Source organism: Podarcis vaucheri (genome assembly GCF_965113315.1).
Source record: "Podarcis vaucheri genome assembly, chromosome: 6".
Classification (NCBI taxonomy): Eukaryota; Metazoa; Chordata; class Lepidosauria; order Squamata; family Lacertidae; genus Podarcis; species Podarcis vaucheri.
This window is the reverse complement of record NC_138764.1, coordinates 79,453,739-79,480,798: the sequence shown is the minus strand read 5'-3', so window position 1 is coordinate 79,480,798 and position 27,060 is coordinate 79,453,739. Positions and strand designations below refer to the sequence as shown.

Here is a 27,060-nt window from a genome sequence, read left to right as displayed (position 1 = left end):
AAGAGAATTCTGCTTTAGATTATCATAAAGTTTACACCAAAAGGGAATCTCTTTGACCATGGTGACTTTTCTTCAAGGAAAACAGGACCATTCTTGATTAAGTTCAGTGGCAGGGCCAGTCTTTTAGCCCTAACTGTCATCCTAAGCTGTGGTTTCATGAAAATTAAAGTCTCCATTGTAGTGGAGATTTCACTTTACAGAGGTTACAGCCTCTGAGGTTCTAAACTCAGTGAAGCTTCCACCTCGGAAAAGATCACTCGTCCCACTCATGTTCCTTCCTCTAATCCTCACCTCAGTAGTTACCTTCCCCTCTCCCTCCAAAAGTTTTTAGACAAACCGGAAGATGTTTTGCTAAAGCACCAGGCCAGCATCAATGAGTTGAAGAGGACCCTGAAGGAACCTAACAGCAAACTCGTGCACAGGGACCGGGATAGGAGGCTGCCTTCCTCGCCCGCCTCTTCCTCGCCCAAACATGAGGATGAGACACCAAGGGGAACCCCAGAGAAGGCCAACGAGGTTTGTTTTGCTCTAATTTTATGAAGGTTTTGTCTGTCGGATATCAGTGCTATGCAGCTGTTCTGTGTGGCTTCGTTCTTGATACTTTATCTGCTCACATCATAACAGAATCAGTCTGATCAGGGACGATGTGGCATCCATCTCTACTGCATTTGAATTCTCTCCAGCCTTTATGGTTGGGACATGGATCACCCACCACTATGTGGTTTGAGTGTTAGTGTGGTGTGCATTCTGCTTCTTGGTACTTTAAAACAGTGGTTTCTGGGCAAAGGTACAAGCAAATGGAGGCTGAAAGCGGTAGGACCAAATTGATGGAGGCAGCCAGATTTGTCATTATACGTCTGTCCTATTTGCACATAAGGTGCGATGGAGGTCTTGCTTCTACATCAAAACAGGGGCATAGATGAGGAGAACTGAGCCCTTCCCCACTTACTTCTCCACACTCCATTGCTCAGAACAATTTTGCTCACAACTCAGCTCCAATAAAAGGAATGTAAAGCAAAGGTGTCTGAAGCAAAGGCATATGAGGAGGAGGAAGGCTGAACTCTTCTTACCGCATGCCACTTTTGATAGTAAAATTGGAAACCCCATCTGTTCTGTCTGTGAATGTAGTAGACATGGAATAAACAACCATGAGTGCACCCATCACATCTAGTTAGGCTCATAGTTTGCCGAATATTCCTAGATCAAAGGTTGTGCATTGAGCAAGATCTGTCTGGAACTGAGCTGAAACCTTTATGATGGAAGCAAGGTGGATCTCTGTGTCTTCGGGCGTTATAGGAGATAGAAGTAGCGTTCATTAGGTCGTTGTTATTGTCACTGACACGGAAATGATGGAAGCTGAAGGATAGGGTGTTTTCATGCTAGAAAAGTTGTCAGGTAAAAGTGGAAGATGAAAGTGAAAGTTCTAGGAATGGAGTGTATTCTCCATACTTTATTTACTGTCTCTCTGTCTCTCATTATCTCTTCTTCTACTGCTTATTTCTCTCTTTCTCACTCTTTCTCTTTCTCTCTCTCTCTTTCTCTGCCTCTTTCTCTGCCTTGGGGTCTTGGGTTTCCCCTGCTGAAATAGATGTCAGAAGAGGATTCTCCAGAGGATCTGTCATCTGAGCATGGAGCTGCCTTAATCATGGAGTCTTTTACACAGAAAAGCCTTGTTTCTTCTCCTGAGGTTATCACCACCCTTCCTTTTTCTCTCTTTCTGTATCTGCTTCTCTTTTTGGTTTCCATTTGCAGTAAGAAAGGTTTAGGCTGCAATCTTTTATACATGCTTACCTACTGTATTCGGTGGGATATGCTTCTGAATAGGCATGTATAAGATCACACTGTTAATTACAGTTGATCAGCCATATTTAGCAATGGTCAGTAAATTGGGGATTCATTTGAAATGTTATAAAGTTATTCCATCCAACCTAGTAATTCTTGGTGTGTTAAGGGCAGATATGTGGTTGATTTTGAATATTGTCCTGACAGTGGTATATGTAGACTCTTCAACTGACTATTGGGGTAAAGTTTGTTGAAAGCGTGTCTGAACTAGCTGGTACTTGAATAGGATAATTCTATGAAAATCAGCTGCAGTGGAAAGTAATATTGATATTGTATTCAGTTCGCAGTTAATGGAGGTGCATGCATATACAGCTTGTAACTTAAGCAATGGTTGTGGCATTTCACAACCAACAATAAACAACCCAATAGTTGTTCGCACAGGCACCATAGCTGTCAAACCCATTCACTCTGAAAGCTAGTTCCTATCTTAGGATGGATAGCATGCACAGTTCGTGCCAGTTCTGAATGTGGTTTCTGGCATAGGTCTAAAGATTACGAAAGTTAGTTTGGGCCTTAACTGTATCAGTATGGCCCAGGACCGAGTTACAGAGAAGTGCCTTCTAGTGGACAGTGGGAGAGAAGATAGTTAGAGAAACTGTATTATGGAGAGACAATCAATCAAACTTGAGTGTGGGTGCTTAGTTGTCCTCAGGGCATGGCAATAAATGCAGATGCCATGCTGCATAATAATTGGTTTCCAAGAGGGGGGAAACATCTTCAGCCCAAGGGGCTGCATTTTCTTTTTGGCAACCTTCCTGAGTGGTGAGGCCAGAAACAAAGGCAGGCAGAACAATGAATGTGAGTTTTCCCTTTGTACAGCAGAGTACAGTAGATTGTATGAATGAAGTGTCTGAAGCACTGTGCATATAATGTATGTCATCAGATTCACTACAAGATCTCTAATTGGTTAGGGTCACCCATGTGACCACTCCAGGAAGGATTGCCTTCACTCTGAATCCATTTTTGTTTCTCCCTTTTGACATAAGCACATAGGCAAATTTAATAGTTCACAAGGTGTTGGTGTAATCCCTGATTTGCTAGGATCACTCTAGGAAAGAAAAGGAAGCTCTAACCAAGTTGCAATGTCCCTAAAAAGTATAGAGGAAACAATGCCAGGTTCAAAAAAAGATGCACATTTAAGACTTTTTTAAGGACATGCTTCTGATTGCTTTGAAAATACTACTTCGATGTTGAAATGAGCGAACATTTGTCACAGCACTAGTTATTAGGAGACTCAGCAACGATAGAAATGGAAATGATGTTTTGCGGATTCTTACATTTGAGTTTTCTTGAAGATATATTTAATGGGACAAGGCAAATAGAGTTACATGTTGTTTTTATTCCCATTAGTGCAGTTGACACAAATTTTTCTATAGCAAGGTTTGAGCATACAGCTGTAAATGATTGGTACTTCCATTCTGTGCATACATTCAGACCTGCACGACTGTTTGCTCCATAGTTGCCTTCCAGTATTGAAGAGTACTGTGGTGTAATTAGCCTCTCAGACTGACCCGTGGCACTGTACCACAATGTAGCGCATGGCACTGAAGCAAATCACAGCTGCCTCCACCAGATCTGAAGCCTTTGTGAGGCTGCAGGAAAAATCTCTCTGTTGCAATGCATTCTTTCAATCTTTGGGGAAATCACCAGTACCATCTCCAACCACAATACGTGCTCTGTCTTCCTGCTTTCTTCTACAGTGATGACTGAACCCTCAATGGGTGATGGGCTTGGATAACACACATGACATAAAAAGCAAATCACTACATATTAATACACAGCATCATACACAGTGTTTAAGTAGTTTGGTACTGCTGTGCTACGTGATGCACTAAATACTAGGCTTTCTTTTCCCTGCCTCCTACACTTTGCTGTTGTTGTTGTTTAGTCGTGTCCGACTTTTCGTGACCCCATGGACCATAGCACGCCAGGCACTCCTGTCTTCCACTGCCTCCCGCAGTTTGGTCAGACTCATGTACACACTTTGCTGTACTGCCTTTTAAAGCAGTTTGCATAACAGTTTCTGCCTTTTACTTTCTTAGCAGTCCCTTCCTAGTTCTAGCCCTCTGATCTGCCTTTTTAAAAATGGAATTGGTCTTGGGTTGGGTTCATATTAACTGGGTCACTGGACCAAAATTGTTGCCTCTACTCAGGTTTGTCCAGAGCTGTGTAACACCATGTGAGAGAACAAAAGTGTCTCAACCATTTCACTTGCTTTCTCAGTGCGGAGAACCTGTGGATGCTGCTGGAGCCTAGAAAAACAGGGTGCAACATGATCTTCAGTCTGTAGTCTTGCTCTTGACTATAGGCTAAAGGGATTCCTCCCATTCCCATCATGAAAGATATTTATCATTCTTGCACACAGACATACTGAGATATAAAAGATCTGGATAAATTTCACTGTGGAAATTTAGGCACCAAAGAGAAAGTCTCATTACAGTAACTTGACTTGCCAGCTTACAAAGTGATTTAGTTAGATGTGAATATAACTATGCACTATGCATGAGTTTGTTGCTTAGGTATGCAGATAATTAACATGTCGGTAATTTAAATCAATGTTTGAATATTGTTTTAAAGCTTACATTAGAATTCTGATTTGATCACGAGACCTTGAATTTCCAAATCATCAATCCAACAGTCAGAATCTCACATAGCTGACTATGTAGCTCATGATTTGTATAAACTTTTGGCACCAGACTTTTGCAAATGAGAGGGGAGAAATACTGTCTGTTAAAAGCCAGCTCTCCGCACCAGTCTCAGAACTGTGCTTCTGAGATTTCAGCATGCATTCAGTTAATAACAAACACCTCCTTAAAGGCATCTACCACCAGGTTGTTTCTTTAGTAGGAATACAGTTTAGTGATTACAAGGATGTTGGCAAGACTCTTGCTGCATGTTAATAATGAGGTGTTCAAGAAATTTATGTTTAATGCTAACTCTTCTTGCTCCAATTGCAATGCAGGGTTCAGAGCATTGGGTATTTATAGAAAGAGAAACTTCTGGGCTGGAAGAGCTAGCACTAAAACAAATAGTTGAGACCCAGAAAGAAGAGGCGCATGCAGGTCCTTCAGAGAAGCATCCAGATTTGGATTTAACAAAAGTGACCACTGCAGTGAGGGAACTCAAAGCAGCAGCAGCAAAGCAAGAAGAGAAAGCAAGTGAGGAAGGCAGAGCACATATTCGGAAAAAAGCCAAAATGATAGCCAGCCCAGAAGATTTTGAATCGTTATGGGATGATGATGTGTACGAGAGAGATAGCAGGAAACACTCTTCTGAGACAGATGGACAGTCTGCTGAGGAGAGAGACGAGAAAGATAAAATGGAGATGGTCATGGTAGCCTCCACTCATCCTGAGGAGGCAGAACTGAAAGCCCAAAGAGAGGCAGTGGTGGTAGCTTCCACTAAACTTGAGGAGAAAGGGGAACAGAAAGACAAAATGGAAGCAGCAGTGGTGGCTTCTACCACTCTTGAGCAGCCAGCTCACCACCCCGAAGGACCAACAGAAAAGAGTACCATTCCTGAAAGTTTCCAAGTTGAAGAAGGACAAATACATGCTTCAGAATCTCCAAACAAACAAAGCAGAACTATAATACAAGAACACAGGACTACTTTGACTCTGTCAGACAAAGAAGTGTTCAAAACTACCTCAGATTCTGAGACTGTTAGAACTAAGGTAAAGATGGTATCTTCTGCTGCAGAAAGGATAATCTATTTGGGGTCTGAAGAAACTGATGAAAAAGATCGTGATAAGATCAATACAATACCTGCCAGAGAAAAGCCCGGCTCATCTGAAGACAGGCAGGAAAACCAAACAGAGTCATTAGATGAAAAAGAGAAGAGCCCCAGTTTTGCACCAGCTTCCAGTGCAACAGAGATCAAGGAAGATGATGAGTTCCAATCCAGGTCATCCACTAACGGTGGAGGACAATCGGAGCTCAGTAAACCAATTATAAAATCAGATTTGCCTGACAAAGTTACAGAGGATGGTAAAAAGATACATCCCCCAGAGTCATGTGCTTATGAGAAAGAAGAGCATTCATCAACTCCAGAGAAAAAAACTTCAGTGGAACCAACTGATTATGGAACAAAAGTTTACAGCGAATCCAATGCACATCATTCTACAGAAGAATTCAGCCAAAGAGTTTTCCATTTATCGATGCCACAGCCAAAATCTGGATCCCCAACAAAAGAAACAGCAGCTTATCTCTCCTGTGGGCAAGAACAGGAAGCAGATGAAACTCACAGTATTCTCCAAGGTGGAGAAGAATCTGACAAGAAGGAAGTTGATACTGCCATGGAAAAAGTAGGTTTGACATTCAGAACTTCAGAAACTCAAAGAGAAATTAATAAATTAGAAGAAACTGAAACTTCTCAAATATTCCTTCAAATGGAAGACATAGAGATTACGAGATCCACCCTGGGTTTCTCACTACAGCAGCTTTCCTGTACTACAGAAATTTCAGATGAAGAGCAGAGTAAACCACAGGATGCAAAACCAGGAGAATTGCCCCAGGATGAAACCCTTGATTCAAGCCAGCCTCCCCATGACAAATACTCTGAAGTTCAAAGTAAATGCACCACATCAGAAATCTCTTCCAAGGACAAACACCCTGAATTGGAAGAGTTGGCTAAAGAGGATAACCATGAATTGGAAGTTGTAGATAAACAGAGACTCCAAGAACTGGAAGATGCGGCCAATGCCAACCATACTGAAGTGGAGCAGATGATGAAAGATAAGCCTACTCTGTCTGAAGAGTCAACTAAAGATGAACCATCAGCTTTGGATAATCTCTCAGAATTGAAAGAGACAACTCAGGGTGCTCCCTCTGAGGCTGAAGAGTTAGACAGAGATGTATTGGATAAGTTGGCTAAAGATAAAGAATTGGATAGGCACGTAAAAGCAGAAGGTTTGAGTAAGGATAAAATCGAAGACTTGAAAGGCTCAGCTTTAGATGAACACCATGAAATGGAAGAGGTAGCCAAAGATCATCTCAAAGAAACAGAGGGTGTAACTCTAGACTTGGAAGAGCTGACTGGGGATAAATTCTCCAACTTGAAACAGCCATCCAGGGATGACATTTTATTCCAGGCTGGCCCTCCTGATTCTAAGCCTCCAGAATCAAGAGAGACATTCCAGGATCAATCTTCTTTGGAAGACGGAACTGAGGCCACCCACACTGTCTCTCCTAAGATTGGGCCAGCAAAAAGGAGCAAAGAATGTCCGCATCCTTATCATGCCGTAGCACAGGAAAGGGAAGAACTGCACACAGTTATCAAGGAAGGGAAAACAGGTCTAGAGCCACTGAATCACATGGCATTTAGCACAGATACAACTACTCCACTTCAAAAACATCAGGATATAGCAGCACCTGTAGAGAACCACGGGGGTTTATTTGAGTATAGAAATGAGATGGACCAAGAAGTCTCTGTAGCTTCTAAAATCCGGATGTTTGAACAAGGTGAAGTATATAGCCCACTTTTTGGTGAGCAACATGCAACTCCAAAGGGGTTGTATGAGAGTTGCACTGGCAATGAGACACCAAAGGATCTATCAAGGATGCAGACAGAGCTACAAACAGGTATATTTTTAGAGAACAGCTGTGCAGATGTTGAGTTGGCCTCAGGCACTTTGGATGGCAAAGCCCTGGATGTGAACTACCTAGCTGTTGTTCAAGGAACAAGTGAGGGAGAACCATCCCAGTCTTCATCTTGGAAGGAAGATATTTCTGTCGGATCAGAGCAAGAACCGGAAGGGGATGTTGAGCTGGCTTCTCCTGATTCTGGCTGTGAAATCACTTTGGCAGAAGCTGTGGTAACCTCTCAAATGAACTGTCCCACTGGAAAGTTCATAAAGCATGTTGTGTGACTTGCCTTTATGCACCATGTGCCATGGCTTCAAACATGGCCGTTGACCAAGAGCCGCTGCTTGCATCCCATGTCCTTTGTGTGTGTGTGTGACCTGGCTCAGTTGCTGAATGCAAACTTGCTGGCCCAGGCAGTTCATCAGCTTTTGGATTGTTCTCTCTGTGTGTGTATGTGCGTGAGAGAGAACTCCTGGAGGTTTGGCTAACTTGGAGAGTGCCAGCTGCTAACTCAAATCCAAGCAAAATGAGTTTTGTGAATGGAATCGTGCAGTGGCAGGGTGGGAAAGGATGACGCGCTGAGAGCTTTGTCTCTCTCCCATACCTCCACGCACACACCTAGCAGCAACATTCTCACGCTTCCAGCTTCTTCCTTCTTGCATCTCTTAATTTTGATATTCCTTCTTTTGCTTGGCTTGTGAGCCCCTCCTCTCCTCCCCTCCTGCCTTTGGCAAGCTAGTGGCTGGCTGACAAAAATAGCTTCCCACTGCTCCAACCAAGGCACTAGCTGAGTTCCTTTCTGCTCTTTTAAGACTAACCCCTTTTCTCTAATCTAGAGCAAATTTCAAGAACCAGCTTGGGAAGAAAAGGATTTGTCAGGCCCATCAGTAAAAGCCTCCCTGAAAGAAGAGAGTTTAATGGCTGCTCCTCCAGTGGCCCCTCAGGTCTCAATGATGTTTTACTAACTGCTTGCTTTTGTGGTGTAAAACCTCACCCTAGAGAGCCATGTGCCACCACCTCCTTCCCCAGCTTACTGAGCTACTATATATCTTTATATATGTATATACACACACATATATATGCTCCTCTTCTGTTTGTTTTAATTATCTTTTCTCATACCTCTCAACATACCAGAAACCTGGACAAAACCAGGCATTAAGAAGTAGGACATCATAGCATCTAAATTAAAGAATAGCATTTACTTCCTGGGGGACAGGCCAAACCCCACTGGTGCCATGAGGAGAATCTCCATTGACCATAGTAACTTTTGGCTCAATTCCTAACAAGTGGCAATTCTCTGTGAATGCATAATACAGGTGTTTCGATATGGTGCAGGAATATAGGCCAGTTTGGGGGTGGAATTTCCACATTGATGCAGTTGAGAGGTATGTGTAGCTTTTGGGGGAGCTAGGAGAACAATGTCCTTCTGTTCTGATTTTTTTCTTGTCAATTACACTGATTAAAAATATACCCTGGAAAAGTTCATACTTTTAACAGGTTTCCTCTGGTGGCATACTCAATCCAGAGATGCGAGTTCTCACAACACATGCCCTTTCACAAACACTGTGATATTTCAGGATACCACCGAATCGTTCCTTGCGCGCTTTTTAAAAGGAGCCTTACAAAGCGAAGTGAGGTATATGCAGTGGCAGAAAATAACAAACGACCTTATCTCAGTGAAATTGACAAATGTTCTTGCTTCTCCTGCAATATGTGCAGCCGATTTGCTTTAACCTTTTGTCTTTTCCCCCACACCCAAACTTTTCTACTCTCTGCCTCCACTTTTCTGTCCTCCTGCTTCCCCAATGGTCAGTGAGAGTCCGAACTTCTTTATTAATGTCTTAACAACATCTCCTCTTTTTGCACACACCCGCTTTTGCCACAAGTGCCACTCACCTATTTGGGATTAATATTTCCAAGGTCATTGTTTTATTTCCTCCTTGCAGTTTTGCAGGTAAAATCAGAAACCCTTTCCCCTTCTCCCTGCAGAGTTTTTGCTGTGAGAAGTTTTGGTTTCCATGCTTGGGACGTGCTTGATACCCTTTCAATGATGCTTCCTCTCTCCCTCTTCACCCCAAACCAACGGGTCCTGATGGCTGTAACCTGTCATTCGGCACTTACAGCCATAGCTTCTTTCCTCCCTTTTGTCTCATTCAGAGAGCGGGATTGAGGGAGGGCACAGAGGAGAAATCTAAGCCACCTCGGCACAGGGCCCCCGAAAGTGACACTGGGGACGAGGAGCAAGACCAGGAGAGAGACTCTGTCTTCCTTAAAGACAGCCACCTGGCCATCGAGCGCAAGTGCTCAAGCATCACGGTCAGCTCAACTTCCAGCCTTGAGGCTGAGGTGGACTTCACAGTCATTGGCGACTACCACAGCGCCGCCTTCGAAGACTTCTCCCGGAGTTTGCCTGAGCTTGACAAGGAAAAGAGCGAGGGAGAAGCAGAGGGCATGATTTCTTCTGAAGAATCGGACAAACCAGCTCCCGTGCAGGAAGATGTTGCCAAGGAAGGGGATAAGGTTCCCCAAGTAATCCCAGAAGAGGTACAAATGGAAGCCACGGTGCACGGCTGTATCTTAATGTCCTCATTTGCAGTGTTGTCTGTTTTTGGCATTTGCATTGCTCGATGGACTGTCTGTCTCACACCTGTTTGGAGAAGCACGTCTATTTCCAAACAGCGTCTTTTTGTTTTTGTTTTTTTAAAAAAACTAGAATATTTTATCTACCTTCATGAATGTTGCTGTCATGTTTGCATGTCTTTGACACCCAAGTGCATGTGTGTTTTGTTAAGTGTGTCCTTTTGTATCTCCTAACCCGTGAAGTTACCATCATACCTTTAACCTCCACTGTATTTGCTGTTCCACCATAGCAAGTTTCTATGTTGCATGAATCAACAAATAACATTTGTATTGAAGACATTTAATTTATGTATAATGATGTGACTATTGATGAGATGAATAGTTTCTAGGATGGGAGCTGAGGTAAATGACTGTAGTTTATTCTGCTTCTATTTAAGTCAGATTCGGTGCAGTGGGGAAATGGTTATAGCAAGAATAGTTAAAGTAACTTTCTCCAGACTGACTGAAAAAAATAGAAGTGAAAACAAAACAGAGCAAATGCTGGGGAAAGCAATACTGTCTGTGGGAATATACAGTTAAGCCAAATGTCCTATAAATTTGCTTCACCAAATGTCCTATATTTGCAAGACAGTTTGTATTTATGTGCATCTACTCCTTCCAATGGAATTGTTTGTTTGTTCTGCAGAGATTTGCATTAAAATGCAAAGTTCTAAATTCATCTCCCCACCCCTTTTACTGTAAGTTACTGCAGTTATCATCTTACTTTGCCAGTTTGAATTTTAATTCCGTTCTCTTACCTTTACTGGAGTCCTCTACAACGTCCTTGAGTTTCATATTTTCAGTCAGTTCTCTCTGCTGTTTGAAAACTGCACTTGCTCTTTGCAATAGAAGGACGCTTGAACTCAAACTAAACAAGTTCTGTGCAATTAAAATAACTTCATCCATGACAGCCTACAAAGTGCAAGGTGGAGCGAGGGAATTGTGCACAAACCAGCAATTTTGTTCAGTTAAATGCAGGTTGGATTGTTGCTAAATTCTTTTGTTCCTTTGGTAGTCCTCCATGAAAACGGAAACTGTGAAAAAAGCAGAATCGGAAACCTCTGTGCAGCATAGACTCACTGCAACAGAAATTACGCAGGTAACATTTATATTTTATTTTGTTTTATTGCAGTTGTTTATCTTGCAGCACAGCACCTTGGTCAAAGCACATGAAACATGGGCCCACTGCATATCTCTAGTGGCAACACATCATATGAAGATCACATCTGCACTGCATTTGTTTAAATGTAGGGGTTGCTGTGCTGTTCAGATGAGTTGCACTGGAAGGTTATCAAACGAGAATGGTTCATTTATATGCCTGTAGCATGCCTGCATTTTCAGAAGAGTGCCATCTTTTCTGATACTTCCGGTGCAGTAATACCCAAGTTATTAGTCCAATTAGGTGAGACGAGTCTAGACCAGGCATAGGCAACCTCGGCCCACCAGATCTTCTGGGACTACAACTCCCATGATCCCTAGCTAACAGGTCTAGTGGCTAGGGATGATGGGAATTGTAGTCCCAAAACATCTGGCGGGCCGAGGTTGCCTATGCCTGGTCTAGACGGATGTAAATTCATGTATTTTACTTTAACTGGGTGAAGAATTTCACTAAAGCTCTTCATTGGCATGTGAATCAGGGCAAGTGTTTTCTTTTTAATCTTCTTAGAGACTGCCGCTTGTGCTTAGTCTGTAAACTTTATTGACTTACCGTATTTCATGTTTAGGTTGATGGTACCACCACAGGCGGAAAAGAGACAATAACCACTTCCCACATTGTCAGCACAGAAACCATATCAACAACCTCAGTAAGTACCCCTTACTGGGGTTGAAGGTTCTATTGCATCCCTCAAAACCACATCTGGCAACAATGTAAGCCTTATTTCACACATTGCGTGTGTGTAGGGCATAATTGTGTTGACTCTAGAGTGAGGTGCAGCTTTAGTCATGCCCTCAGTGTCATGTTGTCTGCTTCCAACAACTGCATGTGGCCCAAGATCATAAAGAAACCCCAATGTGCAAACTTTTGTTCGTGTGTAGGGGGATCTGTGCGAATAGGACACCTCACTTCTCTCTTTAGTTATATCCGTACCCACCTTGTGTTTTTCAGGATCACAGCACCAAGGCTGGGAAGGGAACAACAGAACTTCGCTCCATCTCTCCAGTGAGTGTTTTTACATTCCTGGGCCTTTGAGGTATAGCTACATTAGAGCACGTTAGACCAGCGGTGCCAAATCTGTAGCTCTACAGATGTTCTTTGATTCCAACTTCCATCTGCCCCAGCCAGCATGCTTACTGGTCAGAGACAATTGGTGTTTTGGTCCAGAACACATTCCCCATCCCTCCTGTAGCCATATAATGACCCCCAAATCCTGCGTAACCACACACACATATCTACTATTTCTTAAGGCTACCCCGCCCATCTTCTTTCTAGCATCAGTAGCGGAAGAAAAAGGTTCAGGGCGATTTTGTAAAACAGAAGCAATAGGAATAGTAGACCATCTTCAGCATGCCTAATGTAAGCCCGCTGAGGTGAACTGTGAGGTCACTGGTACTGCACAAAATGATTAAAACACATATGGCAGACCAATAAACCCACTATTCTATCATTCTTGGCAGCCATCAACCTCCAGAGACACATACAGTGACTGCAAGCAAGCAAACTACTGTCTCTCTGCCCTTATAATCTGATTCATGCAGTTGTTTCTTAGCAGCTACTCATATGAGAATATAATGGCATGTGTCTGACAGTGCTGATAGGTGCTCTGATCCTCCTGTGACACTTGTGAGTGAATATCCTGTCAGTCAGAAAGTTTAGGGGTTGAGTTTTACTAGTATGGTTCCTTCTGTGTTTTGCTTCCTTTTTCAGAAAACAATGATGCAGTAGAAAGCCAACATAATATGTAAAGGTTATCTGATACTTCTGTAGTTGTACAAGTAAATTATAGTGTGTTTCCTACTCATTAAGGCCCGCTGCGGGCCCCTTTTATTTTCAAGTGTTGAAACTGGTTAGGAGATAATACAGAGCTTTCTCTGTTGCAATTCCACTTTACCTGGAAATGTCTGCTAGAGACTGTCCTTGTGAGCCTGTTAGAATGCTGCTGAGATGTTCTTCAGATAGTCTACTCGATGTATCTGAATTCTGACTGTGTCTAGCTTGGCATATTGTTTCAGGCTGCAGTCCTGTATACACTTAACCTGAGTGTGAACCCCACTGAACGCAATGGGACTTTCTTCTAAGCACGCATGCATAAGATTGTACTGTTAACAAAATAGGCACTGGTAGACAACAGTTAGCTGATTTATTTAAATAAGCAATGACCAAATGAATGCAATACTTAGAATATAATGAAGATATCAGGGTTGCTGTATACAATGTCATAGCAGCTTATTTAGCACCCAGTAGTACTGTGCGATTTTGACTGGTATAGTGGTTTGCAAAGAGAACTTTTCAAAAGCGATGCCCAAGAGGGAACCTGAGACTTTCTGTGTGCAAAACACCTTCTCTCTCTGAACTATGACCTTCGTTAATAACAAACAGATCCCACCACTCCCCCCTAAAAATAGAAAATCAGAGCCCAGACACTTTTACATGATAAACCTTCGCCCCAGTATGCATGTTTAATAAAAAAGGCAGTCTGCTGACGTGGATGGTGCTTTGCATGTTTTTGCAGATCACCAGCAGTGCTGTTGGGAAAGAAGCCTTCTCCAGTCTTTTTGGTGCCACAGCAGAAACCCTCTCCACCTCCACAACCACTCATGTTACCAAGGTAAGACTGGAGCAGGAGTACCAGAATACTAGCATGTGTGCCAAGTAAGACCACTCAACTTGAGACACTGCAAAATTAAGAGCCATGTGGAAGCCATTCAAGAAGACATTTATTATTATTATTATTATTATTATTATTATTATTTCTTATTCCCAACTCTGTATCTATAAAATAGGAAATAATGTGATAGCCTTCATAGAATTGCAGTGGCTGAGTGAGAGAAAAGGTAACTTACAAAACATTTTAAATATTGGAAGTGCTGTATAAACACTCAATGTGTTGTTTTCCTTATTTCAGACTGTGAAAGGAGGATTTTCTGAAACCAGAATAGAAAAGCGAATCATCATAACAGGAGATGAAGATGTGGACCAAGACCAGGTGTGAAGGAAATCTGAATGAGGCTGTCAGTAATGTTAGAAATAAGCTTTCCATAAATACAAGGATGGAAAGCTTAAGGAGGCCAGAATCCCCAGATCCATCCTTCCCTATACATAGAAAGCTAGTGGTAGAAATAAGAGTCTCACATATTTTTACTGGTATATAGCAAATCGCAGTACTGATCACCCTGCGACAGGTAGAATTACTGTCACAATAACACAAAAGAAATCCAGAGGTATGCCTTTTATTTACTTACTAGAATTTAAATACCACTTGATTGTACTAAATCCTAATTATGAACTAAATAAAATCAACAATAAGCTAGTAAAACCATTGTAGGCTTCCTTCATAGTAAATAATTATAAAACAGCAACAACTAAAAAGCCAGGATAAATTGAAATGAGTGCCGCCATAAGCCTCTGGAAGATGTAGTAGTAAGAATAATAATCAAATGCACTCTTCTAAAGTTTCATATTATTATCACTTTTAATTATATTTACTCAAAATTTGTAAATTATAAGAGATGGAAACAAAAGAAAAATAACAAAAAAGCACTAAAATCAGATACTTCATAATATCCGGCAAGAAAAGATAAAACAATTGCAATATTTCATATTAGAACAGGGATGCTCCAGCCTACACTAGAACTTCTATACTTTTGGTAGCCACATAGAAGAGGAAATTTCAACTTTCTAAACTCCTGCAGCACTGTTCTGTAACATGTTGACCATTTAGAGTAATCACTGTTACAAGGGAAGCAGATCTGTAAGTGTAGGTTAGGGGGTGCAACTGCAATTTCAGTCCAGTCATACTGCAATACACTAGAGGTAAGCTGGGATTGCAACATACAGTAACAGAGGGCTACAACTGCAGATGAATTTTCTTAAGGACATAGTTTTCCTCCAAACTGTGAATGGAAGGCAGGTGATTGCCCACTCCTTCCTCTCTTCCTGTAAAGTATTGCACTTGGGCAAAAAAAATGAGAGGCACAAATACAAGATGGGGGACACCTGGCTTGAGAGCAGTACATGTGAAAAGGATCTAGGAGTCTTGGTTGACCACAAACTTGACATGAGCCAACAGTGTGACGCGGCAGCTAAAAAAGCCAATGCAATTCTGGGGTGCATCAATAGGAGTATAGCATCTAGATCAAGGGAAGTAATAGTGCCACTGTATTCTGCTCTGGTCAGACCTCACCTGGAGTACTGTGTCCAGTTCTGGGCACCACAGTTCAAGAAGGACACTGACAAACTGGAACGTGTCCAGAGGAGGGCAACCAAAATGGTCAAAGGCCTGGAAACGATGCCTTATGAGGAACGGCTAAGGGAGCTGGGCATGTTTAGCCTGGAGAAGAGGAGGTTAAGGGGTGATATGATAGCCATGTTCAAATATATAAAAGGATGTCACATAGAGGAGGGAGAAAGGTTGTTTTCTGCTGCTCCAGAGAAGCGGACACGGAGCAATGGATCCAAACTACAAGAAAGAAGATTCCACCTAAACATTAGGAAGAACTTCCTGACAGTAAGAGCTGTTCGACAGTGGAATTTGCTGCCAAGGAGTGTGGTGGAGTCTCCTACTTTGGAGGTCTTTAAGCAGAGGCTTGACAACCATATGTCAGGAGTGCTCTGATGGTGTTTCCTGCTTGGCAGGGGGTTGGACTCGATGGCCCTTGTGGTCTCTTCCAACTCTATGATTCTATGATTCTATTCTATGATTCTCTCTGTGATGCCTCTTTTGAAAAGCATGAAACGGGGCTTTGGGCTGACAGAGGAAATAATAATGGTCCAAAATTGGGCACCAGTGAAGTTAAGTGTATGCAAAATTCCTCTGCTGAATTTTGGCTGGTGACCCCTTCCTCCACCAGCGTCCATCCTAAGCTACTCAAGAGAGTCTCCCTGCAGCCCTCTGCGGGGAATTCAGGGGGAGAGGAGGGAACGCTAAAGCCACCTCCTAGGAACTTATTTTCATTTGTGGTTCCAAAGATCCAAGCCACAGGTTTGAATGGGAAATCTACAACAAGAATGTTAAGATTTCTTGAACCATGAATAGAGTTCTATGCATCCTCAGTAACATACCTTTTCCTCATTTCCACATGATCTTCAGTTGCTACCTCCTTACAGCAAGTCACGTGAGCCGCCATTTAACATTCAGTGTTTTGTTTCCATAGGCTTTGGCTTTGGCAATCAAGGAGGCAAAACTGCAGCATCCTGACATGCTGGTAACCAAAGCCGTAGTATATAGAGAAACAGAACCATCTCCAGAGGAAAGGGACAAGAAGCCTCAGGTATGAAAAGATGTGGGAAGATGGCCCTATAAGATGTAACATCTAGCTGACTATAGAGGCCAGGCAACATGGGAGAATAAAAGAATGATACACGAATTGGATATGTTGCAGTTGTCAAAACAGGCAGACCTCTACTGAGAAACAGTAAAAAGTAAATGCAAAGGTACCCCTACCCGTACGGGCCAGTCGTGTCCGACTCTAGGGTTGTGCGCTCATCTCACTTAAGAGGCCGGGAGCCAGCGCTGTCGGCAGACACTTCCAGGTCACGTGGCCAGCGTGATGAAGCTGCTCCGGTGAGCCAGCACCAGCGCAGCACACAGAAATGCCATTTACCTTCCCACTATAAAGCGGTACCTATTTATCTACTTGCACTTAGGGGTGCTTTCAAACTGCTAGGTGGGCAGGAGCTGGGACCGAAAGACGGGAGCTCACCCTGCCGCGGGGATTCGAACCGCTGACCATACGATCGGCAAGTCCTAGGTGCTGAGGTTTTACCCACAGTGCCACCCGCGTCCCTCTGAGAAAGTGCCTCCCCTCAAAAGACATCAGCCCTCCAAACTTCAGCTACACCAATATGTGCTTGGCTAGATGGTTATCATGGCCATGGCAAAGTGGTGTGCTTGCAGCGTAAAGCTTTATCTTTTATTTAGCTTTGTTACTAAAGGGCAAACCTTTGCAACTGGATGACCAGTAATTTTCAGTGGGAACCCTGAGGTTCCTTGAATGGTTAGAAGAGGTGCCTCCTTGGGAAGTTAGCTCCCAGAACCAAGCTTCCCAGCAGACAGCTTGCTCATCATTATTGCACTTTCTCTGTGATGTGCAGCTGCAGAAAAATGTTGGGCCTTTTCTACAGCACGTCACACAGCACAACAGCTAGGCCTGGTTGAAAGTCTGTGCTGACTGAGGATACACCCCAGAACATACTCTGGAATCCTCTGCAACATGCAGAAATTCCACAGCTGATGTGCAACAAGTTCCCTGTTGAGTGAATTTACATGCAAAGAGTTTTCTTGCAGGTGGGAAGTCTAAAAATTCAGTGCCCTAGATTTGACAGGTTCCAAAATGACAGCGCCCCATTGCATCATTATAGCAAAAGGTGTCCCAGAAAACCAAACTGCTAGAGACAGTCTTGCTTATTGTCTTGATAAAATGCTTACATTGTGCTTACTATTGCTTCCTCCTTCCTTTCATTCTGGTACAGGAATCTTGACCTTCGTGTTTCTAAAAGTTGGCATCTCTATTTTAACTTTGGAGAAAAAGAAGGGGCCTTTATGCTGGATTCCTCAATGAGACATAGAACGTCCTGGCTGCAAGAATAATGTTGAGAGACAAAAAATAAAAATAAAAAAGGAATAGCAAATATATTATATATTATATATACAGGAAACAAAATGCATCCTTGCACTGCTGCTATATGCTGGAGATGAATTACAGACAGCAACATCAGCAACAAACAAAAACCAACCACCTCTTCAAATAAATTGAAGAATTGACTGGACTGATCTAAAAGAAAGAAGAAGAAAAAGTCACGATGGTAATAATATTATTATTAACAATACAATAAACCACCATTCTGCATGTTACATTTAAAGGATACATAACTCATTTGTTGCACACTGAATGGAAAAGCAAGAATGCTTTGCAACAAAGCAAGAAATCAACAAGCAAAACAAGCAGAAATACAAAATGATTCCCTGCATAGGAATGAATCAAAAACCATTCACTTGTATAATTCTTGTTTAATTATTTTCTGATTTGGGATGTGTGGTGATCACCCTCTCTCTCCATTTCCATGCCACTTCTGTTGCTTCATCTTTGGTTCTGTTATTTCCCCAAACTGCCCTTCCTTTCTCAACCTTTCGTCCCCCCACATCCGGTTCTTTGTTCTTCTGAAGATCATTAAGACTGGATTTCACTTAAAACAAATCAAAATATGTATATGATTTCTATATCTGATCAAAATGCAGCCTGTAGAGGTTTCATATGGATGTGCTTTTAAGTTATGTATATTATATATAACTGGGGAGGGTGGGGAACGATATTAAAACAAATTAAACAGTGCTGATAAGTATGACAATGGCATTTTTACATTATAATTATTTGATTGACCGTGGTTGATGTATTATAAGACTCTTAGATCATGTCAATATCCCATGAAAACAGAGTAGGAAGAAAACAAACACTAATGATCTCTGCTGGCCATATTTGTCTGTCACTCACCTGCTCTGTGCTCTTGCTAAAGGGACTGACATAGTGACACGGTAGTGTTTGTAATTGGTTGGTTGGTGATAAGGCACCATTTGGCAACCTGGAGAGGGAGTCGAGGAAGACAGAATGGATCAGTGTTACTGCAGCCTAGTTAGTCACTTAAGCGTGCCAAGGTCTCCCTCCTCCCCTGGGCCCAGGAGACTGAGGTCACCTTGGGGACATGAGGTCAGGTTGCTTCATTCACAGCCTTTCAGTATCTAGTAGGCTTTGATCTCTTGGACCTAAATATTTACCTGTAGCAAAGATGCCCTGTCAGTTTAAGTGGTTCCTCCAGACCTATATCTGCAATGGCTCTTGATAGCCCTCCAAAGGGAGTGTCCAAGTCAAACAAGGAGGCATCCCCATCCTGCTTGCTGTATGCTGCATGACTGTGTTTGGCCAGGGTGACACTAGCTTCTGCAGAGAGTATCCGGCAGGTGGGGAACCAGTGTGAAACATCATGGCTTCCTTCTAAGCACTGTCAACCTAGAACCAGAGGACAAGTGAAGCACTGGCTCTTTGAAAGTACATCCATTCAGTTACAGAAAGGGACAACCAGTGCACAACATAAGGGCAGGCGCTGCTCGTGGATAAGGAAGGCATCAAATGTAACTTGCTCTGCTACAAATGGAACCTGCTACTTGGAAGGTTTCCATCTCTGCTTTCCACAAATTGCCTTCATCCACTGTTTGAGGGGGGAAAGACAGCAGATGCATAATGTTAAGGGGGACAAACCAAAATGAACCAGTTTCCAAGTGAAGCAGCCGGTGGCTCCAGACATTAGAGAAAGACCAACAGATATTGCACCATGCTTGCCTTTTTACATCTTCCCTCCTCAACACACATGATAGCTAGAGAAGGACATTTAATTAGTGTCTGTGATTGGGATCTAGAGATCTTAGGGTAAAGGGGCTCCTTGAATATAGTCAAGTGGATGTTTCCCATACAGTAAACTGCTACAATAGAAAGCATTGGGTCGTTGGTCTTTACAGTTCCCTAAAACTGGATCTGCTTCTGGCATGCAGACATGTCCTACGTAAAGCACTGAGAACATAATCGGACTTCTTTCTTTGATGTAGAAGTCATTGCCACTTCTGTATCCAACTAAATGCTTCTCTCCCTGAGTTTTATTTCAGGACTGTTATTAATTTGTTCACCTCCTGTTGCTGATAGGGATCATGTAATACCCCAGAACCGAAAAGCAAAGAAGTACCACATATGGATGTGAAAGACATAGAACTCTAAATTGATCTTAACAGAACACAAAAAAGCTTGTGCTCTTAATTTTAAAAATAACCAAGACACAGGGGGATCCTGGTGACATTGTTACAGGGAATTTGGGGGTAGAGGTAACCCTCCCTTCTCAAACTTTGCATTTTGATTTTGACTTTCAAAAAAAGAAAATGTCAGCTCAAAAGTCACTGTTGAGTAGCTAGATGGAAAGCACAATCCCACTTACACTGGTATACATTGGGATAAGTGAGTCAGCCACTCAAATCTGTGGAGGTAAACAGCATCAAGCCCAACATGCTCAAGATCAAAATCCAACTGGGCAATCAGAGGAAAGCTAAAATAGACTTGTTCTTTCGGATTCTTCCTGCAGCTTGTCCGATGGGTAGCCATTAACAAAAAAATAGGTTTTTTTGGTTCACCTAGCAGGATGTGGCTTATATATAGACATCTATATAAATATATATAAATATATATAATATTTATTATCTGTGGTAGTGTTGAAGCCATGCATAATTTTTAAAGTTATGGCTTCCTCTTACCTTAATCTTCACTACTGCTTCCATCAGACGCAGCTGACCACTCTTTTTTCTTTTCTTTGGGCATTTCCCTCTGAAGGGCGTGGGAGACGAAACGGATTGTTTGCGCCAAATCCCTTAAGTTGATTCCGAAACTGCCCTGCAATTGCATGAATAATATTACTAATTATATTCTTTCTTTCTTTTTAATTTGAGAAGCACTTTACCAACCAACTGCAACACTCTGTCATTCCTTCCTCACTAATTCCTCTGGCCATCTTGCACCCCATTCCTCTTTTTGTCGTCCCCCCCCTTTCAATCATATCCTCTTTCAGTGCTTGGTGGTGTATGCGTGTGTGCTCACTGTTCTTGTATTCAATAAAAGTGAAATAAATGTGTTTGATGCTCAACCACTTTGTGGCTTGCACTTTACTCCAAAGTAGAAGGGCAGTGGAGAGACTCAAGGGGGTTAGCTTGGGAATTCAGGACCCTACGTTCTGGCACGAACTGTTGTCCCAGTGATTTTGAGAGATGGTTCGGACATTCTTCAGAAGGGTGCAGACTTAAATGGGAAGAGCTGCTTGGACGACAATGACGACTGAGCACCAGATTGTGAGGACACCGTAAGATAGTCTTGCCCTATATGTCTGCACTCTTGCACTAAGTCTCCAGTTTTCCAGCTCCCATTTCTGAGCTCACCTCTTCCCCATGCCTATTCTTTGTCCTCAGTTGCTCATGCTCAATTCTGCTGCTATTATTCCCATTTGTCTGTCGTATTTCTAAGGGATACGTTATTCCAGTTTTCCTGCCATTCCAATTATTACATTTTTTAAAAAGATCTCTGTGGTGGGAAGGTTATGCTGTATGTATTGTATGTGCTTTTCAGTATGAACTATTTCATCAGGCCTGCATCTGAAACCAACAACAAAATCTAGGGTGCATACATAGCTACATAAAAACGAGACAGTATGGGGCGGGGGCGAGGGGTTGTTTCACCCTGCATATTGATCCTGACTTCACTCTTCAAATAACACATGCCTGTACAGCAAATGCCAATTTCAGGCTGGCAGAGGTGGTCTATTTTTTAAAAAAAGCATGGGTGGGGGATCTGTTGGTCAGGGATGATGGGGCTTGTAATTTAGCAAAATCTAAAAGGTTACATGTTCCCCATCCTTGGCTTAAAGCACTGTTTGTTCAATGACACATCTGAACAAGAATGCACCCCTAATCTCCGTTTGTTTGTTTAAGAAAATTTGCCGTAAGATGAAAAACTGCTCTGGGGAGAGTACTTTGTGACATCACAGGTACCCAGCCAATCATTGCTCAGCACAACCTCTTCTGCTTCAAATTGTCACAACTGGTTCTCCTTGAGTTTGTTCCATGAGTGACACAACAAAGTGTACTGTCCAAAGTGTTTCTGTCCCCCACCCCGGGTGTGTGTGTAGCTGTGTTAAATCCATTGCAGCAAGAGCAACAGTCTTGTGACACCTTTAGCTTAAAACTTGGCCCTCACTAGTCAAGGTTACAAAGGGTCAAATCTGAACAATTTACATTAAATAATAGGGAAAGAGATTACTGTTATCACAACAACAAATTTATACACAGTGCTTTTTTCGGGGGGGGGGCAGGAGTATGCATACTCCTAAACATTTTGTGAATCAAAGTTTGGCCTCATTGAGGGCAGTATTTCAATATGAGTAGGAAAATGAGAGTACCCCTAAACATTTTTTTTTTTAAAAAAGCACTGTTTATACACAACATATACATGTTATTTCACCTTGCTTCATATAAGGAAGTAACAGGGCACATCTGTTACAAACATTTCCTTCAGCCTGTCAATTTATTCTTTTCATGTTATTGCTGGATGTGTGTATATGCACCTAGGCTTTGATCCTAAATGCATTTACTTTGACATAAGGTCAACTGCAACAAGAGAGATATGCAATCCATTTTTAGGAGAGTGGTGTTAGACAAAGAAACCCTCCCTAACCTGATGACTATGGTTTCCTGCTCATGTTTTTTCCCTTCAAATAATCTAACCTACTTCACAGAGTTGCTGTGAGAATAAAATGGAGGGAAATGTTTACCCTTCTTCCTGAGCTCATTGGAAGAAGTACAGAATAAAAAGACAGTAAGTAACTCAGGAAAATACTTCCGCCTACCTCCTTGAAATTTATCCAAGCCAGAGGTAGCCAGTGTGGGGTCTCCAGGTGTGAGGCTTCAACTCGCAATATCCCCATCCAGGATGGTCAGAGGTCAGAGCTCACGGGAGCTGTAGCTCTGGAGGACCACATGGGCTACCCCTGAATTAAGCACTATCTCTAGGTTCCTTAGTGGCTGCACTGAGCAAGACCGGAAGCAGTAGACAAATTTACTTGTCATCATTTATCTCATCAAGGAATCCCACATGAGCTTAACCCCCATAAACTGGAAAACAGCCGTCTGTGGTAAAGAGGATAGAGCAAGAATTCGGTATGTGAGGATGGAAACAACCAGGCGTCTCACAGGCATCAAATATTCTCACATTGGATGAATTAATCCATAATAGCACCTTCCAAATCCTAGTTGCAGTTACAGCCATTAAAACAGAATGGGATTGGAATTTCAATTCAGTCAATAAGCAGGCACTGAAAGTGAAATAACAACCACACCCTTTTTAGACCCCTTGATAGTAGATTATAAAAGTGCAGCAAATGTTAATTAAGCATAAGTACTCTAAAACAGTGTTTTTCAACCACTGTTCCGCGGCACACTAGTGTGCCGCGAGATGTTGCCTGGTGTGCCGTGGGAAAAATTGAAAAATTCGAAAGATTTTTTAAAAGAAAAAAGTCAAATTTTCGCCCACTAGGCGGGCGCCGGACTGTGTCCACCCTATTTTCCATCCATCCTGGGTGGGGATCAGATCGGATGGGATCGGATGAGAGTGGACAGGCGGTCCGCTCTCATCCGATTCCCCATAGAGAGCAGCGGGGCTCTGACATCTCCCTCTCTGCACACAGTGGTGGTGTGCCTCGTGATTTTTTTCATGAAACAAGTGTGCCTTTGCCCAAAAAAGGTTGAAAAACACTGCTCTAAAATACATGTTCTACAGGGACAGTTTACTATTCTGGAAGCTCAGTATACAGGACATATACTTGATTTTCTTGTGTGAGATGAAAACAACTGGGCAAGGACTAAGTATTTAATTCTACTCGAGTAAAATCCTACCTGACGACTTCTTTTAAGGCCATCTTGTAAAGCGACGAGTTTGGCTTTCCTGCTGCTCAGGCATGCCCAGTAAGGGCCACAAATTTACCCAGGCTGAGCCTACACATCCAGCTTTAAAACCTAAAGGTCATTCCACATCAAATCAATGAAAAAAACAAGGGTTTTGCCACCCACCGTCTCGTATTTTGATGAAACTTGGTGTACACCCTTCCCTTATGGTTGAAAGAAACCCCCTTTAATTTTTCCCTCTATCACAGTTTTGATTTTATAGCATTTCAGAGTTTCATGAAATCTGTGTTTCTGTCCCTCTTGAGATCCTCGGCCTTGTGTACGTTTTTTCTCTCTCCATAATCAATGATCAGATCTCTTTGAAATTTTACACAAAGCTCAATAACATGATGAGGATTTCAGGAAAAAATACACCAGCACTCAAAAGATTTCATAAATGCCTTAAAAAAATGTATAAATGTAGTTTTTGGGTGGAAAACTAGAAAACCTTAATTTTCAGCATGTGGGCACGATGGAATCTAAAGTTTTGGATGGTGAAAATTATTGCAAAGACATGCTCTTTCTCAACAAAGAATAAAATTTAATGGTCTCTTATGTCTTGTAACAATTTTTTTTTAACTTTTTTTGGACATATGGGGGGGGGAATGGCTACTGGGTACAACTTTCCTACAATCCATAGCTGTAATAGAAAAAATTAATGAAACAAAGTTGTTCCTCTTAAAATCTAAAATAATATTGGTTATTACAGGTCCCCCCCCCAAAAAAAGTATATTTCAACCATAAGGGAAGGGTGTACACCAAGTTTCATCAAAATCCAAGACGGTGGGTGGCATAACCACGTTGAAATGACGTGGAATGACCCCTAAGATACCACTATGGGATTAGGGATCCAAACTGTACAGAGTTCTATTCATGTAGAGGAACCTGCACCTGTATAGCTGTACACATGTAGGGTCCCTTGTCCAGACTTTGCACCAACCACATGGTGAGATAAGTGGGTACACTCATGCTGGGGACAGGACCAGCAGGCATGGCTCCACTCCTCTTCCATGTATTAATGAATGAATGAATGAATGGGAAAGCTTGTGGAAAGGGCTTTAGCTAAAAGTGAGATGAAATGAAAAATTAGTTTAATTTGCACACCACCTTTCTATATTACTATCCACAAGGCAGCTTACAAGCCAAAGAAACAACAAAATATACAGCAAAGATCACACACCTAATAACAATTTGAATCAATACAGAGAAGTCACAATAAAAACATAACTTTAAAATGAACAACTTATATCAAATAAAGAATTATCCAATAATGCATTAGAATAGTAAAAATAAAATTAAATACAGTGGTACCTCAGGTTACATACGCTTCAGGTTACATACGCTTCAGGTTACAGACTCCGCTAACCCAGAAATAATGCTTCAGGTTAAGAACTTTGCTTCAAGATAAGAACAAAAATCGGGCTCCGGCGGCGCAGTGGCAGCGGGAGGCCCCATTAGCTAAAGTGGTGCTTCAGGTTAAGAACAGTTTCAGGTTAAGAACGGACCTCCGGAACTAATTAAGTACTTAACCCGAGGTACCACTGTATAACCCACACCTTTAAAATTAAGGGGGGGGGGAGAGAGAAAAAACACCCCTGAATATAAACCACTCCCTTCCTCGCTGCTCCTGGCTGCATGGGGGGGGGGCGCAGCATTGTTGGCGGCCTTTCCCCTTCCCAGCCTTGGGGAAGAGGACACCACTTTGCTGTGCTCCTAGAGCTGTTTGCCCCATGCTCCTGGCTACATACCACAAGGTTGCGAATATAAGCCACACTTTAACTTTTCATGGTCAGAATTTGGGGGGGAAATGAGGCTTATATTCAGGCTGATACGGTAAATACAGTAAAGAATTACTAAACTATAATCAATAAAAATATCAGCAAGACACAATGCATAAAATACCACAAAAACAAATACCACAAAACAACTTACGAAATTTTTTTTTAAAAAAATATCCCTGAACTCCTCTCTTCCCAGATGCTTCTGCTGTCCTCAAAGTCATGGTCTGGGAAAGGCTTCTAGGCCTTGAGGGTGGGGCAAGGGAGGTGGGAAAAGCCATCGCCTGATGGCCAGCACAGTGTCTTTCCCTTAACTTTAATTAAAAGAAGCTTGCATATCAGGACTGGGAAATAACCTTGCCCAAGTCATTGGAAGGAAAACTTATGAGCAGTCAACTGAGCTTTTATGAAGGTGGCAGAGGACCTTGCTTGGAGCCTAAAGTAAGAGTTCTCTATCACTTTAAAAGACTTCATGTTTTTATTGTTTGGTGTTTGCTACGCAGATGTATCTGACCCTCTTAAAAGCCTATAACTTCAAGACCTTATAGCAGGAGCAGGAAACCTGTGGCCCTTGAGAAAATTACAACATCCACCATCGCACAACAGTACTCTTCCTTCCTACTGTTTCCAGCTGCTGGTATTTTACTTTTTTATTATTATTCAGAAGCACACTGCTTGCAACAGTGGAGGCAGAACGTAGCCATTAGGGTTAGTAGTCACCAATAGCCTTCATGAATTCTTGTTTAAAATAAGGTTACCAAATTTTTTTCAATGAATCTGGGGACACTTTTCAACTTCAGTAGGAATGATAGGATTTGCATGGGGGCTGCTTTGTAAATCCAGGGACATCTGGTAACCTTAGTTTAAAACCTTCAAACTGGTGTCAGATAGATGTGGTTTCACACTAGAAAAACCCTAAGATCTTCCAACCAGAGCCAGGTGCAAAAAACAATAGTTTGAATTAAACAAGGCGCCTCTGACCGAGCACAATCTGGACCTAGGAAAGGGGTTCCAGGACCAGAACTGAACAAGGCGCAAAGCCCTTTCACACAAGAGACCATACCTGGTTATCCCATGCTTTCTAAACCCCAGCTGCCTAAACTGATGGGAGGGTGTTGCTATTCTAAAACCACCGGGGAGTCAGAAACGCTTTGTTGCTCTAGTCCATGGCGAATAACCCAGAGATCGGCCAGCAGATCCCTTATGCTCTGTTTGATTATCTTCTCTCGCGGAAAGCGTCCTCTCCGCCCGCAGGTGTGCAGGGACACCTCATCGCAGCGCCGGAGAAACCTGCACAGGAGTCACCGCGTTTTCTTTGGTGCAGCTTGTTGGCACAGTGCCGAGCCTCTCGGTACGGAGAAAGGACGGAGGATTAAACACCGGCAATCCCGCCAACTTTCCAAGCAAGCAAGCAAACACGCCGCGCCGCCGCCTCTTACCCAACTTGTCTCTCAACCGGCAAAGGCTACTTTTCAGCATCCAGAGCGGAACGTCTTGAGGCGCTGCCGCGGGACCTACCCGGACTGCTTTTTGAGAGGGACCGGACGTCGTTCGCTTTCC

The 27,060-nt window shown here is 42.5% G+C and overlaps 1 protein-coding gene across 10 annotated transcripts in view; it reads left to right on the top strand.

Moving 5' to 3' along the window:
- EPB41L1 (erythrocyte membrane protein band 4.1 like 1) overlaps positions 1-20,877 on the top strand; it is a 170,942-nt gene extending 150,065 nt beyond the window's left edge. For 4 of the 10 annotated variants that reach the window (XM_082225765.1, XM_082225760.1, XM_082225762.1 and 1 more), the window contains 12 exons: positions 325-516; positions 1,589-1,687; positions 4,805-7,654; positions 8,261-8,368; positions 9,582-9,968; positions 11,059-11,142; positions 11,768-11,848; positions 12,151-12,204; positions 13,715-13,810; positions 14,108-14,188; positions 16,356-16,472; positions 17,674-20,877. In XM_082225765.1, coding sequence (XP_082081891.1) covers positions 325-516; positions 1,589-1,687; positions 4,805-7,654; positions 8,261-8,368; positions 9,582-9,968; positions 11,059-11,142; positions 11,768-11,848; positions 12,151-12,204; positions 13,715-13,810; positions 14,108-14,188; positions 16,356-16,472; positions 17,674-17,682 — 4,158 coding nt within the window. In that variant the 3' untranslated portion in view covers positions 17,683-20,877. The remainder of the gene's footprint in view (positions 1-324; positions 517-1,588; positions 1,688-4,804; positions 7,655-8,260; positions 8,369-9,581; positions 9,969-11,058; positions 11,143-11,767; positions 11,849-12,150; positions 12,205-13,714; positions 13,811-14,107; positions 14,189-16,355; positions 16,473-17,673) is intronic. The other 6 variants (XM_082225768.1, XM_082225769.1, XM_082225764.1 and 3 more) reach the window with 5 other exon arrangements.
- The last annotated feature ends 6,183 nt before the right edge of the window (positions 20,878-27,060 follow it).